The 16,255-nt window shown below is 43.4% G+C and overlaps 1 protein-coding gene across 2 annotated transcripts in view; it reads left to right on the forward strand.

The window, feature by feature from the left end:
- The window catches only part of GRIP2 (glutamate receptor interacting protein 2), a 130,972-nt gene that overhangs the window by 57,234 nt on the left and 57,483 nt on the right, over positions 1–16,255 (forward strand). For both annotated transcript variants that reach the window (XM_064453713.1, XM_064453712.1), the window contains exon 2: positions 14,586–14,666. In XM_064453713.1, the coding sequence (XP_064309783.1) occupies positions 14,627–14,666 (40 nt within the window). In that variant the 5' untranslated portion in view covers positions 14,586–14,626. The remainder of the gene's footprint in view (positions 1–14,585; positions 14,667–16,255) is intronic.

Genomic DNA, 16,255 nt, shown 5'->3' on the forward strand with positions numbered 1-16,255 from the left:
CATGATGGCAGCTACATAAAACAGCTGGAGTGCATTAATAACTCTGCTGGAGCAGGGTCTTATCCATCATTCATATTAAATAGATGCTTGCTTTCATTGCTATGGTGCTGTGCTAACCTTTGGACACCAGGCTGTTTGGAGGATGGGATGGTGGCAGAGCCTGCAGCCAAGGGAAGGTTTGATGGGAAGCAAGAAGTGGGGCAAAAGCAGGAGCAGGGCTTGTTGGAAGCCAAACTTAATAGGCAATTCAGGCAAATTTTTAACAGCTGGTTTGATGAGGTCAGACCTTACCAGTTCCATCATCAAATAACTGAGCTTTGAAACTTTATTTCATCTTGTTGTCCTGCTAAATCTGATATTCCTTTGCTCTTTGATTTCTGTTCTTCTCCCTCCCTCCTTTCATTTTAAGCAAGGCTCTTGCTTAAAGTTTCTTTAGTCTTTAAGCTTATTTCATCTCTCACACAGCTCCTGTGAATCCTCCTGTCACAGCCAAGGATAAAAGCAGCCCAACAGTGTACATGGGCCATTGCATAATGGACGGTTTGTGTGTGTCAGAGTCTAAAATATACATATGTTTAGATCAGTCACGAAGTGGGAACATCTGTATGTATTCATATATAATGGCTTTTACCACATGAATGAATAATCCAGCTCCCACGATTTGGTATTTACTTTTTTTGAAACGTTGTTACTGAGGGGAGAATCACATTTATGGGAATTAAGTCTTAGTAAGGTTTAGCAGAGCTTCGTGGATAAGCTGGAAACAAGTCTAAATGGGGTGCCAGAAATCTTTCTTTTAAAGTAGTTAATGCTGTCTAGAACTCCTTCCTTATTTCTTGACTCCCACTGGTTTTTAAGCACTTTGCATCAGAATGCAGTGCAAATCCAGGAGAGAGCACCTGATTTGCAACCTACTGCATTGAATGTCTTCTCATATGATGCCATCTTCTAGCAGTACTAACTGTCTTTGCAGTCTTCCTAAAGGGATTCCCAAACCTTGGGGGCTGCATTGTGAGCTGAGGGCTCCAGCTGGGTGATTGCCCTATTTCAATGTTGCTGACAAACCTGGCTGTGAGATACCTTGGTGCACTGGGCCATGGGATGATGAAAAAAACTGTTGGAGATATAGGCTCCCCTTGCTTCAAAGAAAGCTGAGTGTTTGCTACATCTGTGCCCTGCTTGGTCAGGCTGGTTTATTCTCTCTCCACAGTCAGCGAAGCCTCTAAGCCTTGTGCCAGCCCTGCCCTCGCCACAGCTGGGGCTGAGCGTGTGCCTGGCTGTAGGCTACGGTTAGCCAGGGGTTGTCCTCGTTCACCAGACTGCTCTGATTTTTCATAGCTCCTTTTGAAGCGGTAGCCTAGTTGAGATAATAAGATCAGTGCAGTAGCAAACGATGTTGTGGACAGCTTTGATATCTTATTCTCATAGTTTATTTGACTTTTTTATGCTAGTGCTGAAGGTATCCTTTAGGTTTTATATGAATCTGTTTTCTCACTTCAACCCTTGATCCCTGGCTCATGCTTTTATTAAATGTTACTGCATTGAAGTGCATCTCTTCTGTTGCCTGATTTGCCTGTTTTGTTTTGTTGTTTTTTTTTTTTTTCTTGTGGTTTGCATGGATTTCCTTATTGCTGTTGGCACTGAGATTGATTCATACCATGCAAGGGCTTATATCAATCTCAGCCACCACTTGAACTGGCACAGCAAATTTCCCAGATTTGATTCCTCATTTCATTTTCTGGGCCTTTTCCCTGTGTGAGAGCAGGCTTGTAATTGGCAGCAGAGAGAGGGTGCTAACCTGGACAGCTGGCAGAGTGACCTTCCTTGCAGCAGCCCTGCTGGGCTCTCCTTGCCCATCCCTTGTTAAATCTTGCTGGTGCAGGGGTTGCCTGTGTCAAACTGATGTTGCCCTGGAGATTGGCAGGGTGTGATTCAGTGTAAGGGGGCATTTTCCCCAAATCCTCATCTAAGGAGTTATATTTTCTAGCAGGTTTCCTTAAGATAGGTTTACCACTCTTAGTTGCTCTCCACATTGCACGCTGTAAGTTTAGCACAGATGCTAAAATTTTATGTATGTTCTTGGGAGCACTTAATTTACTTGTGTAACATGGGCTCTCTTGGAAGTGCTATAAGAGTAAAACAACAACAACAGAAAAGGTATTAAAACTGTAGTGAGTCTCTCTCCAAAAAGGATTACCAGGCTGCGTGTTGACATGGTGTCTAGTTGCCACCTTGTATTCCCTCTCTGCTGAATCCAGTGGGTTTTCCTCTGCCCTATCTACTGTCTGCTACAAGAGATTTGGTCTTTGCTGTGTCCCTGCTGAAGTGGGAGAAGTTATGCAGCTGTAGCAAAGCCCAGAAGAAACAACTGTTGTCTTAACCCATTGATTTACAAACTCAAGGATATCCAATGATAGTTTGTGTTACTCCCACTTCTATTGCAAAACTCATGTTCCATCTCTTTACTTCCCATCTGTGTATATGTTGGAGAGTAGGTATTCTGGTTTTCCTCTGATTGAAATTCAGGATCTTTCAGCAGAAAAATGTAGTATAGAGAACCTGGACACTCATTGCTTTTTGGCTCTGTTGGAGAAATACTGAGGTAACCTCCTGCTTCACATGAGGGTGCGATCTCAAGCTTTGAGCTGGCAGAATCACAGAAAATACTTATTATGGAGAAAAATGACCTTTTCACTGAACTGTGATTTTTCTTTTCAGCTAGCATCTGCCCAAATAGCATGTTCACCTTTTTTTTTTTTTTTTGGCTCTTTTCAGCCTGAATGAGCCTTTCATAATCCAGTCCCACCTCCTGCATAATACAGGTCAAAGAGCTTGGCCCAATTACTGTGAATCGTGCCTTGGATCCCCTGTCTAAGGGGTGCTGAACAGTTTTTAGAAAGATGCCCATCCGTCATGACAAGACATCTGGTAACACAATGTCCAGGAAGTTACTTCCTCTCATGGGATCAAACAGGAGGACACACGCACATTCCCACATATAGGATGAGTCTCTACAGCTTTCCTTCCCACATCCCAGCTCTCTACCTCCTCATTGAAAAGTTATGTGCTCTGCTGCCATGCTTGAGCACCAGATGGATTGTCTTCTCCCCTTCTTTTCAGTGAAGCACTCACTACCTTGTGCTTCTGAAGCTCCCTCCCTACCTGGGAAGTTAAGAACCTCTTGATTTGACAGTTCTTTTATAAGATCTTGGAGGATGGAAGACAGCAGAAACCATTTTTAAGGCAAAGGTCATAGGGACTAAAAGGGAGTTTGTAAAAGGTAAAATAGGTCAAAGAATTAACTATTGCTATTACTGCAGCACATTGGTCTCCCTTTCAAAAGGTGGAAGTCCTGACATCTACTTGTCCTGTCACCCCCAAGCTGTTGACTTTTGCTGCATATTCACACCCAGGCTGTGCATGAGGGTGCTCGGTTCTTGGCACTGCCAATGGCACCTGAATCCTGTCTCCCCACCTCTTCCTTGGACCTCTGTGAGTCCAAGCCCAGCATTAGGTAAGACAGAAAAAAACTCAACACAAAATATTTCGTAATAAGGATATTGATAAATGTTTTTGGCTTTAACTATTAAGTCAAAAGTAAAAGCTTTTGCCTGCTTGGGTGTACCTTTTGACAAACCTTCCCAGCTGGGAGGCAGCTTAGTGCCAAACCCTGTGCAGTGAAAGCGGTCATGGTGGTTTTCATTAAAACACAATATGTTTTAGCTTTTTGACCACTGGAAGGTTTTTAAACAAACCAGTAATAGTGGCCACTAGGTTTAGGTGGCACTAGTGATTTGAGTGCTAAAGTCTAATAAACTGACAGTATTCAATTTCATTTGATTGAAAAGCCACAATAGAGCTGTCTTTTTTTTAATTTGATTTCACCCCACAGTCACTTAGCATGGCATTTGCTCTTGAATGAAGGAAAGTCCTCAGGGTTTGGATTCAGCAGGCTGTGTTTCTTATCCATCTCCATATTCAAGAGAAAGTTTGAAAGCTTGCGTGGAGTTAATAGGGCAATTGTATTCTCTTGCCAGCTAGGATTTACTGCTGCCTGCTGCATAGATTAATAAACCCAGTTGTATCTAGAGAGGCATTCTTCCTGGGGAATGGCGTTAGACTTTATCAGTCAATTCTCACCATATTAGAATTGCTCACTTGGATAACTTTCACAAAAGATCAGCCTGAAAATGTGTCTTATTCCTCTTTAATTTTTACTCTTGAAAGGTAGTTCCTTCAGATAACATGATTAGTATATCAGCAATATTTCATCTTCCTAGTTTATTGTTGGACTCTCCCCAGTATGGTCTACACTGTTTAATAAGAGAAATTGCCAGATTGACTAGAAAATGTAACTTTAATAACATCATTTCAGGCACTAGAACCATTGAGAAATAATAATCTCATTGAGTTGGTTTCTGCACTGTTCTTGTACCTCATGCACAAAATTACTGCATTGTGTGTGTGTCTGTGTGTGAAAATGTGACCTGCCAAGGGGGTGAAAAACTGCATAGTTTCCCCTGGTACCAGGCCGTTCATAAATATAAACTGATGAACCTGTCTGAAAATGCCTGGGAGGATGAGAGGGACTGGGAGACGGGAAGTGTGTCTCCCTTTCTCTCTTTATTTTTATTCTTTAACAACAGAAATTCAAATCTTGCTGGGGAGCACTTAAGAAAAGCAAACTGGAGAGGGCTCACTGAGTGAAATGGACCTTTTTGGCATGGATGTTTTTAAAGGATGCTTTGGAGGAGGTGTATAAAATTGAAGGTGTTTGGGAAAAGCTATTCGTGCTGAAGACCAGTCTATGCTGTTCTTCAAGAAACTCTTAATAAGCGTAACAATGCACAGAAGCGTATTCTCACCAGAATGGGGAAAGAGTTGTCCCTGGTATTTTTAAAATAAAGAGAAAAAATCACAGGTTACTTCAGAAGAACAACATGTGTTCCTCTGTAAGAAGAAGAGCAAAATAACCCTTACTTTCAAGTTTTGCGTCAAATATCCTTTGTTCTCCGCCTTACCATGCAAAGGAAAATGAGTGGTGAAGCTGGTCTAGAGCTGGTTCGCACAGCAGCTCTTTGCTTTGCTGAGAGTGATAGTTCTGGTCTTTCCTCCTCAAGACACAATTTTAATGAAAGTTGCAGGACTATAGTCCTCTTTCAGGCTGCTTCCTTTACCCTCAGGTTGATGGATATTGGTCATTGTGTTCCAGAAGTGCAAAAGGACAGTAGGTGGATGTAGAGGCAGCATGTGATGTTAATTTTCTCAGAAAACCAAAGAAAAAAATGGAACTGGATTTAATAATAAATTCTAGTCTCTTTCTCAAGTATTTTTTTGTCCATCTCTCAGTCAGCTTGAGTGGAAATTAAGAACTGCTTCCAGGTCCTCTATAGCACACTCCCTCAGATGTTCTGATTAGATAAATAAAGTTGCTCTGCACTGGCATCCACAGCAATAATGGCTGACAGACAATGCATTGTAGCAATGTCTCTGGTATATAAAAGACACAACTGTAATGGCAGGTTGACTGCAGATTCTTAAATCATGTCTTTTTCATTTCTTTCCTTTTTATGCTTTTTTTTTTTAATGGAACATCATGTATTTAAAGAAAGCATGAGGAGTACCGGATCTTGGCATTGCTTGCTGGGTCCAGCATTCCTTCTTATCAGATGGGACTTGGATCAGTCCTTATGAGGTGTCTAATATCCTTTGAAAGTTGTTGTGGGTTAAATCTTTCCAAACCCTGGCTTCTCTGCAGAGCTACCTTAAATGGGTGCTCTGTGTGTGTGTGCGCATGCGTGCACGTATTACATCTTCCACTTGTTTGCTAAATGCTGAAACTCTCTTCTCCATGAGAAGTGGGAGTCTTCTTCCATCATCGTTGTCTATCTGCTGAAGGTTTGCAGGGGGGAACAAATATGCTGTGGTATCCATTGGAAGCCAACCTGCTTGATAAGAGGCATGTTCTGACTCATATCTTGGTCTCATAAAGGCTACTGCTATGCAAATAACTATCTACATCATTTTGGCTGAAAATGGTTGCTTGAAACAAATTGTTCCTTTAAAAGTAATTTTGGTTTCTTATTAAAAAGAAAAAAAAAAAAGAACAACAAAGCATGGAGTTTTCTGTTGAACAATAGGCTATTGTATCTTTTATAGATCTGTTTCCTGTGAATAAAGCAGCAGGTGGTTATGAAATGATACATGCCTTAGAAGGGTTGGTAGATAAACGAACACAGACTTCAGAAGAAAAGAAGGGGAGACGTGGAGGGTGTGGGGAGACTAATTTTATGCTGTGTGTATTGGGGAGAGGAAATTAAGAAGTACAACTTCATCTTGGAATAACCTTGAAGTTTGGGTGAGTTCTCCCTGGCTCAGATGCCAGGAGTGACAACTGTGCAAAAGCTTCTGATGGCACAAGAAGCACATTCTCAGCCCAGGATAGGATCGCAGCATAGTTGCAGTGGGGCTAGTGCAGGTACTGGCAGCAGGTTGATAATGCTCTTGGGATGTTTTGGTTTTGTTGTTGGTTGTTTGTGGTTTTTTTTTCCACTAGAAGTAACTGGGAAAATAGGGGAAAGTTCAGTTATCATCTTTGGGACAAAGATTTTGTTCCAGCAAGCACAGTTATTGTATTGACATGGCCATTGTCTGGCTGTGCTCTCAGAAAATTTGTCATAAGAAAAGTTGAAGAGAAAACATTTCCCCAAGCCCTCATTTGTCTTCTGTGTAGCTCATGAATATGTGCTGTGAGGGGATTTGTTGCTATGAAAACAAAAATACGAGGCTCTTCTTCACAACAGGCAGCCTCTGCCATTTGTACCACAAATTTGTTGGTGTGTGTATTTATTAAATTAGGGAGGAGCTGCTCCCAAAACAACTTGGTCCGTTCCAGTCTGAGCTTACTGGTTAAAGGATTTATTTATTTATTTATTTATTAAATCTTGCTGGTGCAAAGGAGAGGAGAAGTATTTCAAAGCCCTGCTTGGGTCTGGGTGGCTGCCATGGGAGAATCGCACTGAGGGTGCCCTGTGCTGATGGAGGTGAAGGTGGGTTCTGTGATGTGCACTGGGTTTTTCACCGGCATACTTCCAAACACCCCACCCCACCTTTGGGAGAATAAAAAAGCCAGGAAACACCGGCCCTTTTGAAGGCTGGGGTTTTTTTTGGTTGCAGCATGCAAATAGTCAGTGTAATGACAATGAAATTATGCTTCAGAATCCTAAAGCAAAAGTGAAGGGTGGTTTTTTTCTTATTTTTAAACACTTCACAGGAGCATGGGCTACCTTCCTTAAGGATTTGGTGTATTTGTTGCTGTACGCTTGGGCTAGTTTTATGTAGGGCAGGATCATGAACTTTAGCTCAACTTTTGCAGTATTCTAGGAAAAGCAGTCTGGATATCACTGGCAGATGTTTTTCATCCATTTGTTTGGGTTCTATTTTACTTATTTAACTTTTCTCATACAAAGCTGGAGCAATGAATTTCTGGAGATGGGAAAAGAACTGAACATCTGTATTGGGCTTAATGAACTTATGTACAAACTTTCCATGGGCCTAAAGAGCTTTGGATTTAGTTGAGCGGAAGAAAATTCAAGTCACCTTCTGAGGAAGGCTTGAAGAAGGTGGGACCCTTCATAAAAACAGTCTCTTGCTTGAAGTGGAGACATGGGAGGAGCTCTTGGGCCATGGTGGACTCCATAATTAAGTAGTTTCAGGGAATCGTGCAATCTACTTGTAACAGTATTCAAAATGGACTTATTATTTTCCTGTCCTAGCCTCTCTCGATCTACTTGTCTTTTGTGTTAAAGGCTAAGTGCTTTGAAGACGGGGGCCCACTGCTGTGCCGCAGTTGTGCAGAGCTGACGCAGCCATCTCCGACCTGCTGTGGTGGTACTAAAATAACCCAGACTGCCCTTAGGGGGATGTGCTGGAGGTTTGGTTGTGCACAGCCTTGCAATCAAACCCAGACCTGTTACTGGTGCATAAAATGCCATTGGGTGTGTTGCCACATGGAGTGCCAGCCTGGGGAGAGGTGGGAAGGATTATGTTACTCTCCTCCTCTAATGATGGTACAGTCCCTGGCCAAGCTGTAGTGGAGGCAGTGTAATTTGGGAGCTAAACACCAATTTGAGATTTATAATAGGTGTCATGGATATCTCTCTTTTCCCCTTCTCTTTGTCTAGTAATATGACAACTTTTTAAAGGTGATGAGGTGCCTAAAGAGACAGGTAGATGATTATAGTCTTTTTCTGAAGTACATGTCTGCATCTTCAGTCACTCAGATATCTTTAAAGTACTGGGCCTTGGAGACTAGCTCCCAGGAGGCTGAAGTTTGAATCATCACTAGCTGCCTGATCCACTCTCATGTACCTCTGACTGCTCTTTACCTGACTACAGATAAATGTCTCCCCTGACTTACAGAAATAACTCTGCTCAAAATGGATCAAATCACACTTAGTTTTAGTAATTTGGGTTCCTACTTCTAACCTCATGCTTTTATTCTAGAAAAAAAATACCAGATTGTGTTAGCGTGAACCGCTTTTGGTTCTTAATACTGTTTTAGTATTCATTTCTCTAAACAAGGAGTGCAATTACCCTATGGCAAAATAACTGTCTCCAACTGTCTTTTTTCTATTAAACAAATGGGAGGTTTTACCTCTTGGTCTTCCCACAAGATTAATGCACTTTCTCTGTGGGAACTGTCTTAAAGCAATCCAGGAATCTGAACAACTTGCACACAGCAAGCCTAATTGTCACAGAAACTTATTTAGCTGATGATTTTCATTAAGAGGTGACCTCAGTTAATAACACAGACTAATAACTCTCCTAAATGAAAAAAACCCTTCCTTTTTCCCCCCACAGGCAGGGATAATGAACTCCTAAATCAGTGCTCTTTCTGAGGAAGCTTTTTCTTTTCTTTTTCTCCCCCCTCCCCCCGTAAACAGAGGTTGGCTTCTTGAGACCTAACTGATGTCAGGAGATCCTGGTGCCTGTGCTCACATCCCATTGGGAATCTGACTAAGAAAAGTCATGGTGTTATCGAGATCGGTTTTGCTGCTGCTTGCCACAGAGAATTTGGCCCGGGACATCTCCACTGGCTCTGTGAAAGCTGGGTGTTGATGTGTCTCAGAAAGGCATCAAGTCAACCTTGGTGGGGGTTCACTGACTCAGACGACAAATGAGTCAAACCATTATGGAAGCTCAGCAATCCCTGATATCGGGAAGCTGTGAATTTCCTAGGAGTTAGGACTGATTTAAGTGTATGCAGCTGAACCCTGCAAATCAGCCAGCTGGCTGCTAGACAATTAATGGGCAAACAAGCATCTTGGTTGGAGGAGAGACCCCTATTTGTACCCTCAGCCAGAAAGCAAGGGTGGCAAGGTAAATTCAACCTTACTATTAGACCTAAGAGAATCCACAGGCACAGCCATGAGAAATCAGGAGACCAAGTTGAGCTGCTAATGGAGCAACTTTTCTATTAGTGCCCTAGTTCTTAATCCAAAAACCCAACAAGATCCAACCCAAAAACACAGGCTGGATGCGTGGCTATCAGGACAGACTGTGGGGCTTGGCAGATGGAGGACATCGCAGAGCCACCTCTCCCCATGCTCCCAGTTAACTGAGTTTGTTCCCCTTCTGTTTGGATTGCAATTATTAACAACTGTTATTCCCCTCTCCCTTCTTGTCTTCTCCCATAAAGTAGGGGGTAGAAGTAGATAATCCCCAAAGCATTAAGTGGTGAAAAAGCAGGGAGAAGTGGTTGTGCTGGTGGCAGAGCAGGTGACAGGACATTTTTTATGGCCCTGTGGACATTGCTGGAGCTGAGGTGCCCAAAGGCATGAATGAAGCAAGCAGCAGAGCTCTGGCTATACATCCCATGCTGATTAATCACAGGTTGACAAATCTCTGGCTTGTTTTTGCTCTCCTTGCTGCCACTGGTGCCCCTCCGGTACCACCCAGTATGATCCTGGGGAGGGAGGGGAGAATGGCTGCACCTTGCAGCTGGGGTGCCTGGTTTCCCAGGTAATACATTCAGTGGTAAGATGCTAAGCCAGAGAATGGAGGGGGGGAAAAAAAGCCTAAAACCTGATTAAAGCAAGAGCAGGCAATGAAACAGTTCAGATGTCCCCTCAGCGTTGTTCTTCACCCCCTCCACCCAACTCCCTGCTTTGTCCTGTGCACAACAGGGCTCTTCTAAAAACAGATGGTTTCCTACTGAGGCTGAGCTGCCTGCTTTGCTCGGGAGACAGACTTGGTCTGATCTGGGCCACCTCTTTTGCAGTTGTGGATTTCCAGTGCCGGGCTCTTGCTGTGTGGCTGAGCAGTTTTGCAGGGCAGTAGCTGTTCCTCACTGTGCTGCCCTGAATCCCGGCTGGGGTTTCCCCTGTGGGGGAGGCAGAGGAAGACTAAATCTGCTCATTTTCTTTTATTTGGATTAAAGTTACTAGAAAATATCTGTATTTTGCTGACCTCTCTCCCCATCTCATCCTGGGAAAAGCTGTGCCACTTTCTGAGCTGCCTGTCAAGGCGATGGTGCCACCAATGGGAGTCTTTATCTCCTGGGTTGCCTTGCCTGGAAACCTGGATGCTACTGGCACAATCTCAATTAAACAGGGAGACAAAAAAGTATTACAGTGCCCTGTCTGGAGGTGACACGTTGCGCTGGAGCCCCTGATGTGCCATTGACTATGGGCCCTGCTGAGAACTGCCATTAACTGTCTGGCAGCAGAGTGGGATATTGGAGTTTGCCCTGACCTTCCCTTCTTCCTGCCCCTGATAATTCATCTAAGGAAAGAGATCTTTTTGCTACTCCTTCGTCTGAGAGATTTGTTTTTGAGGGAATAAGATGGGATTATATCTTCTTTTTTGTCACCATATGAGATGTATGCTACTGTGAGAAACTGGCTTCAGGGGAGGAGAGTTCAGGGCCACGTGGGTAGGGGTAGGGACTTGGGAGCTCTTCTCTGCTTGGTGTTAGTAAGACATTGAAATGACAAAAACTATTGTCAAAGAACTTACAGGAACTTTTCCATATTGTCACAGATCACCATGGGATCAATATATGGAAAGTGTTGTGCTCTCCATTTTATTGAGGGTCTTGTGTACTTGGTGAGCTTTTCTGAAAGATCTAGAGCCAGCATTAACACCGCTGCTTGAAAATCACCAGTTTCACTATTTTGTTCTTTGGAAAATTTTTGGCCCACTTGGTGTGAGAGAAAACGCTTGACAACCTCACAGATTGCTTGCAAAAAGAACCTGTGCAGCCTTTAAAAAAGAAAAAAGTTATTTTCCCAATTTTAGGGAGTAGAAAGATTCATGAATTTTCACTGCTTGGGCTGGTGCTGCTATTTGGGCTGACTGAGCAATCAGGCTAGTTACCAGCCTCGCCTCTGAATCGATGCTGTGCTAGGCAGGAGAAATGACTAAGAGCACAAAGAGAAGGAATTTTTTTTTTTTTTAAAAAAAAAGTACCTCCCCCGCGCCAAACAAAAAAAAAGCTCAGAGAAAAGTGACTCCATTAATACCAGCTTGAGTGGCAGAGCAGGAAATCAGCTGAAAATGAACAAAGAGCCACGCGGCAGGGATGCTAATGCAAGCAAATGCCAATTCACACTTCGGCAGGCGGCAAGTGGCAGCTTTCTTTCCTGTTCAAACATTTTAGCCAGATAATGAATGAAAAAACCAAACATTTTTTGCATAATCAACTGAGTTTGGAAGGCAGAAGTAATAGAGGAAGGGGAGCCACAGTGCTAATTATTTGCTGGCTGATATGGCTGTCAACGAAGCAGCGCAGGACTGTGCGGGGGACGTGCGTTGCTAATTGCTAGCAGCGGCTGTAGCTCGGGTTGCTGCCCTTGGCCACTTGGCTGGTGGTGGAAGCTGTTGTTAATGCACAGGCAACCTGGTGGCTTGCTGAAATGGAAGCCAAGGCATGTTTACCAACAGCTATTGGGGTAGGGAGTTAGTGAACTGGGGTTTCATATCAATATTGATTGGGGTTGCGATGGGGAAATGCAGCACAGAAGGGCGCTGGTGGCTGTCTGGTCCAGAATGGTGTGTTTATGTGAAGCAGATGGTTGACTGCTTTACTTTGCCAGCAGATTATGGAGTTGGCTTAGAACCATCTTGCCTGGTTTCCCAGGAATGCAGGGATCCTGTCCACAGCAGAACATTGCTGCCTTGAGCACGTTACCTGGGGTCAGAGCTGGCACTAATGCTTTCATGTAGGAGGCAGCTGCGTGTTGGGGTGGTCCTCACCATCTGCAGTGTCTTTTGTGACTGAAGGCACACTGATGCTCCAGTGGCATTGAGAGGCTCCAGCCCTGGATGTCACAGGGTATTTTGCCATTGCCTTTTGCACATTTATCTCCAGTGCAGTGCTGAAAAAGCAACCTCATGCTGGGTATCCTGAGCTGCTGTTTTGGTGTTCTTCTCCTAAAGTGCTGATACAGTTGGGAGAGAAATAAAGGGAGGTTTTAGCCACTGGGCTGAGTAGTAGTGGTAGTTGGATCAACATTGTCCAGAGAGAGAAATTAAGATGAACATGGCCAACAGTGGGAGAAAGTGAAAGCTCTGAATCTTTATCACTGTCAAACAGCTACTGAAGAAGAGATGGCATGGGGCTTTGCTTTTTTTTTTTCCTTTAAATTGGATGCTGGAGCTAAACTGTCCCAAGTAAATTAAACTTCTTTCCAGAGTCATTAAGCCCAGATTAACCTTGACCCTGACATCCCAATCATCCAAAGAACCATTGCTATTAAAAATGCAAATTTCATTTTCAAGCCTTCTGCTCTTACAGTTGATGCCAGGCTGTACCGGCATCTCTTTGAAATCAGTGGCTTGCCTTGGTGCTTGCTGTAATTCTCTAGCCAAGTGCTGCTGCTTTCGCTGTCAGCATTGAGTACTGCTGGAAGATCTCCATGGTCAGGACAGTGCTGTTTTATCCTATCTGTTCTTCCCCTTATTTTTTGAAAGGTAGAGCATCATTCCCCTGTTTCACAGAGGTCCTGGATTGTTGGGTATCAAGGTTTTTTGGCAGCAATGGCTTGGCATAGCTTGGTGGTGGTTTAGTGCCAAGTGCTAGTTCTTGCTTCATTAGAAATCTTTGGTTTAGTCATGATGGACAAGTATTCAAAGTGACGCAGGAGGAGAGTCCGGGATCTGGATATCTACATTGTCCCTCTATGGGCTGCAAAATTTGGACTGAAAAAATACATCATGCTTATTTTTCAGCTGAAACTTTTTATGCTTGAAAGTGTATACTTGAGTCAGTCAAAACTTTATGCTCAGCTTTGTCACCTTGTGAAGTTAGTTCAGCTGGGGCAACAAGAACTAAAACTCAGTACTTTTTTTTAATTTCTTTTTTGGAAATTACAGTAGGTGGAACCTTATTTTATTTCACTTTTAAAAACCGTTCAAGCCCTTGAGCAAAATTCCCCTTCTAGTGGTTAAGTGTGACCTGCATGATTCAATTTACACCATCATTTTTCTGTTTGTGGGAAAGTGGGCTACCAGCAAACTGAACATTGTTTTTGCTTTCTCTGTGTACAGACCACTGTCTGGAATGGGGTTGAATAAGTCATTGTTCCTTTTGTACTCAGGGAGACAAAAACTTCGCTGTAACTTAACTAAAAGTTGCTTAAGGGCTGTGGACAGGAATAAATGCATCAGGTTTTCAGTAACCCATATTTATACTGTCAGGTACAGCTTTGAAACCTTCACAGCTATTGAAAAATTGGGAAGGGTGATCCAGGAATATGGCCACTGAGAATGGGAGTTATTTGATGCTACATGGTTATTGGAAATTATTGACTGAAAAAGTGCTGGCTTTTTAGGAAACGCCATAAAAGTAGACATTTTAGATGGATGTCAGTGAAATCTGTAGAAGCGTGCTCCCTTCTCTGCAAATAACCTCTGTGCCATATAGGAGTCTTCCGATAGGGGAATACAAAGATATTGAAATACTCTAAGTTTAAATTTCAATTTATGCTGGATGGTGCAGTTACAGTGCATAATACTATTCTCTCTGTCCTCTGACTTTTTTTTTTTAATCACTTAAGAGAAGGTGCTCTCTGTTTTACAGAGGCTGGAATAGCAGCAGGAAGATATGACTTTGAAATAATGGGATCTACAAGAATAGGCAATTTCATTCAAGTATAGTGATGTACTGCCCTGTTAGTGTCCTGATGTATAACTCCATTTCCAAAGATAGTAAGTTTCTTCACAAGCATAATGACAGGCTTAAAACTTGTGAGACTAGTGCCACAGCTTTCTCTGACCTCAGCTGTTCCACCTAATTACACGAATAAGGGAATTGTATTGTCTCCTAACAGATTTGCTCCAAGAGGAATAAATCAGATTATGTTATTGCTGCCTTGTTTCTTTCCCTCCCTCTCTGAAAAGCAAGATAGCCCACAGAGCGCAATGCAAAGCCAGGGCTGGTAATGTTTTTTCTTGCCTACAGTCTGTGATACAGATGTGTTCCCAATTCTGGTGTCACCAGGACAAACTTTTGAAAGTGCTGTCTTTCCGTTCTTTGTTGCTTTTAGTACTAATTTCAATGTCTTTGTTTGCTCTGCTCACAGATGATGGCCCTTACTCGAAGGGGAGCAAGGACTCTGGTGGAATGGACACAGCCCTGGTCTCCAGGAGGCAAAGCATCCCAGGTAAAAGAGGGAATCAGCTCCTGCTCCAAAACATCAGGGCATCCATTACACTTTACCTAGCTACCTCTAAAATGAGTAAAACCCCACAAAACACCCATTTTGGTGCATTTATCAGCAAGGCTTTTGCTGGAGGGCAGAAATGGATGGTAGTCACTGGTCTCAGTAAGCAGTATGTACGCTGATGCAATTGTAGTCTGTCATGGAGCTGTTGATGGTGGTTACAGGGAGCTGGGAAAGGACTGGTTCCTGGGCCAGGCTGATACCCATAAAGAAGAAAATGGCAGCAAAGGAGAGAGGGAAGAAGTGCTGCCACATCTGAGCTCGCTGGGTGGGAAGGGAGAATTGCGTTGTCTGGCAAGCTTTGTAGTTCCCACGTGTGACTGTTTGTTTTGGTACTTAGTCAGTCACAGCAGACTTTTGTGTGAGAGAAACCTTCCCTGTGCAGAAACACCACCGGGGGCTGAAGAGGGAGTGGAGAAATGGTAGTACGTTTGCCACTGTTGGTGCTGGGCTTTGTCTGCCAGTGGCATGCCAGCAGGTTTGGATGGGCTCCTCTGGACAACTCATCTCCTTCCTAATAAAGGCCAGGGCTTAATTTTTGAGTTCTGACCACTAATGACCCAGTCACAGGTTTGGTTTAGTGTGTTGTAGGGGATGGGGAGGAAACAGGGCCATTGCTTCATCAATAAGCATTTTTTCTAGGGGATAGTCTGGAACCTCTGGGGCTGCTGCAACTCTTTGCCACCATACCACAGCCCTGATGGAGAGAGGCTGACTCCCTGTTCAGTCTGCGCAATGACCCCAGCTCCAGGCATCTTAATGGGGAGGGCAAAATTCAGCTGTGTGCTCTTCCTGCCCTGGGATGCTTTGAGCAGCAAAATCCAAGCATATATTGGCATCTATGCCAAAAGAAGAAATCCAACACTACTCTCATACGGTATTTAAAGACTGTATTGAAGGACCACATCCTGCTTAACCAGCTCACTTTAGATCTGTATTTGTCTGTGATAGTGGCAGTAGATTTATAGAGGCATTGGTCAAAATCCCTTATTGCTTACCTTGACAGATTGATCTCAGGGACTTGCCTTTTTTCGGAGCAGTGATTTCTCCTTGAACCCATAACAATGGGTAATTGCACCCTGGGAGTTCTCATTTTAAACACTTATCAAGGATCAAAATTAAACCCACTGAAGAGCTAATAATCTCCCCTTGCAGCACCATCTGTGTTGATCAGTATGTCGGTAGTTGAGAGGAAATTTGCAGGATAGTGCTGGATGGTATTCCTTCTAGCACGACGGGGAGCCCCCACAAAGTTTCTGGCAGCCCCTGGGATCCTGGGCTGGTGAATTTAAAATTAAGTTACTGTAGTTGGCAAGGGATCAAAACTGAGTTTAAAAAGCAGAAACATTATGGACCTGACGTTTTACAGCGAGCTGCCAATGCCACGTTAAATGGGCGCTCAGCAGTTCCTGAATGCCTTCCAGACTGGCACTAGATTGCAAAGAGGTTCCCCCCTCGTGTTAATCAAGTGCATGGATTATTCTTGGAAGTGCTTTATGAAACAGGTAGTGCATGGCAGGACTTGAAGT

This window comes from Phalacrocorax carbo, chromosome 6 (genome assembly GCF_963921805.1).
Source record: "Phalacrocorax carbo chromosome 6, bPhaCar2.1, whole genome shotgun sequence".
In the NCBI taxonomy this organism is placed as follows: Eukaryota; Metazoa; Chordata; class Aves; order Suliformes; family Phalacrocoracidae; genus Phalacrocorax; species Phalacrocorax carbo.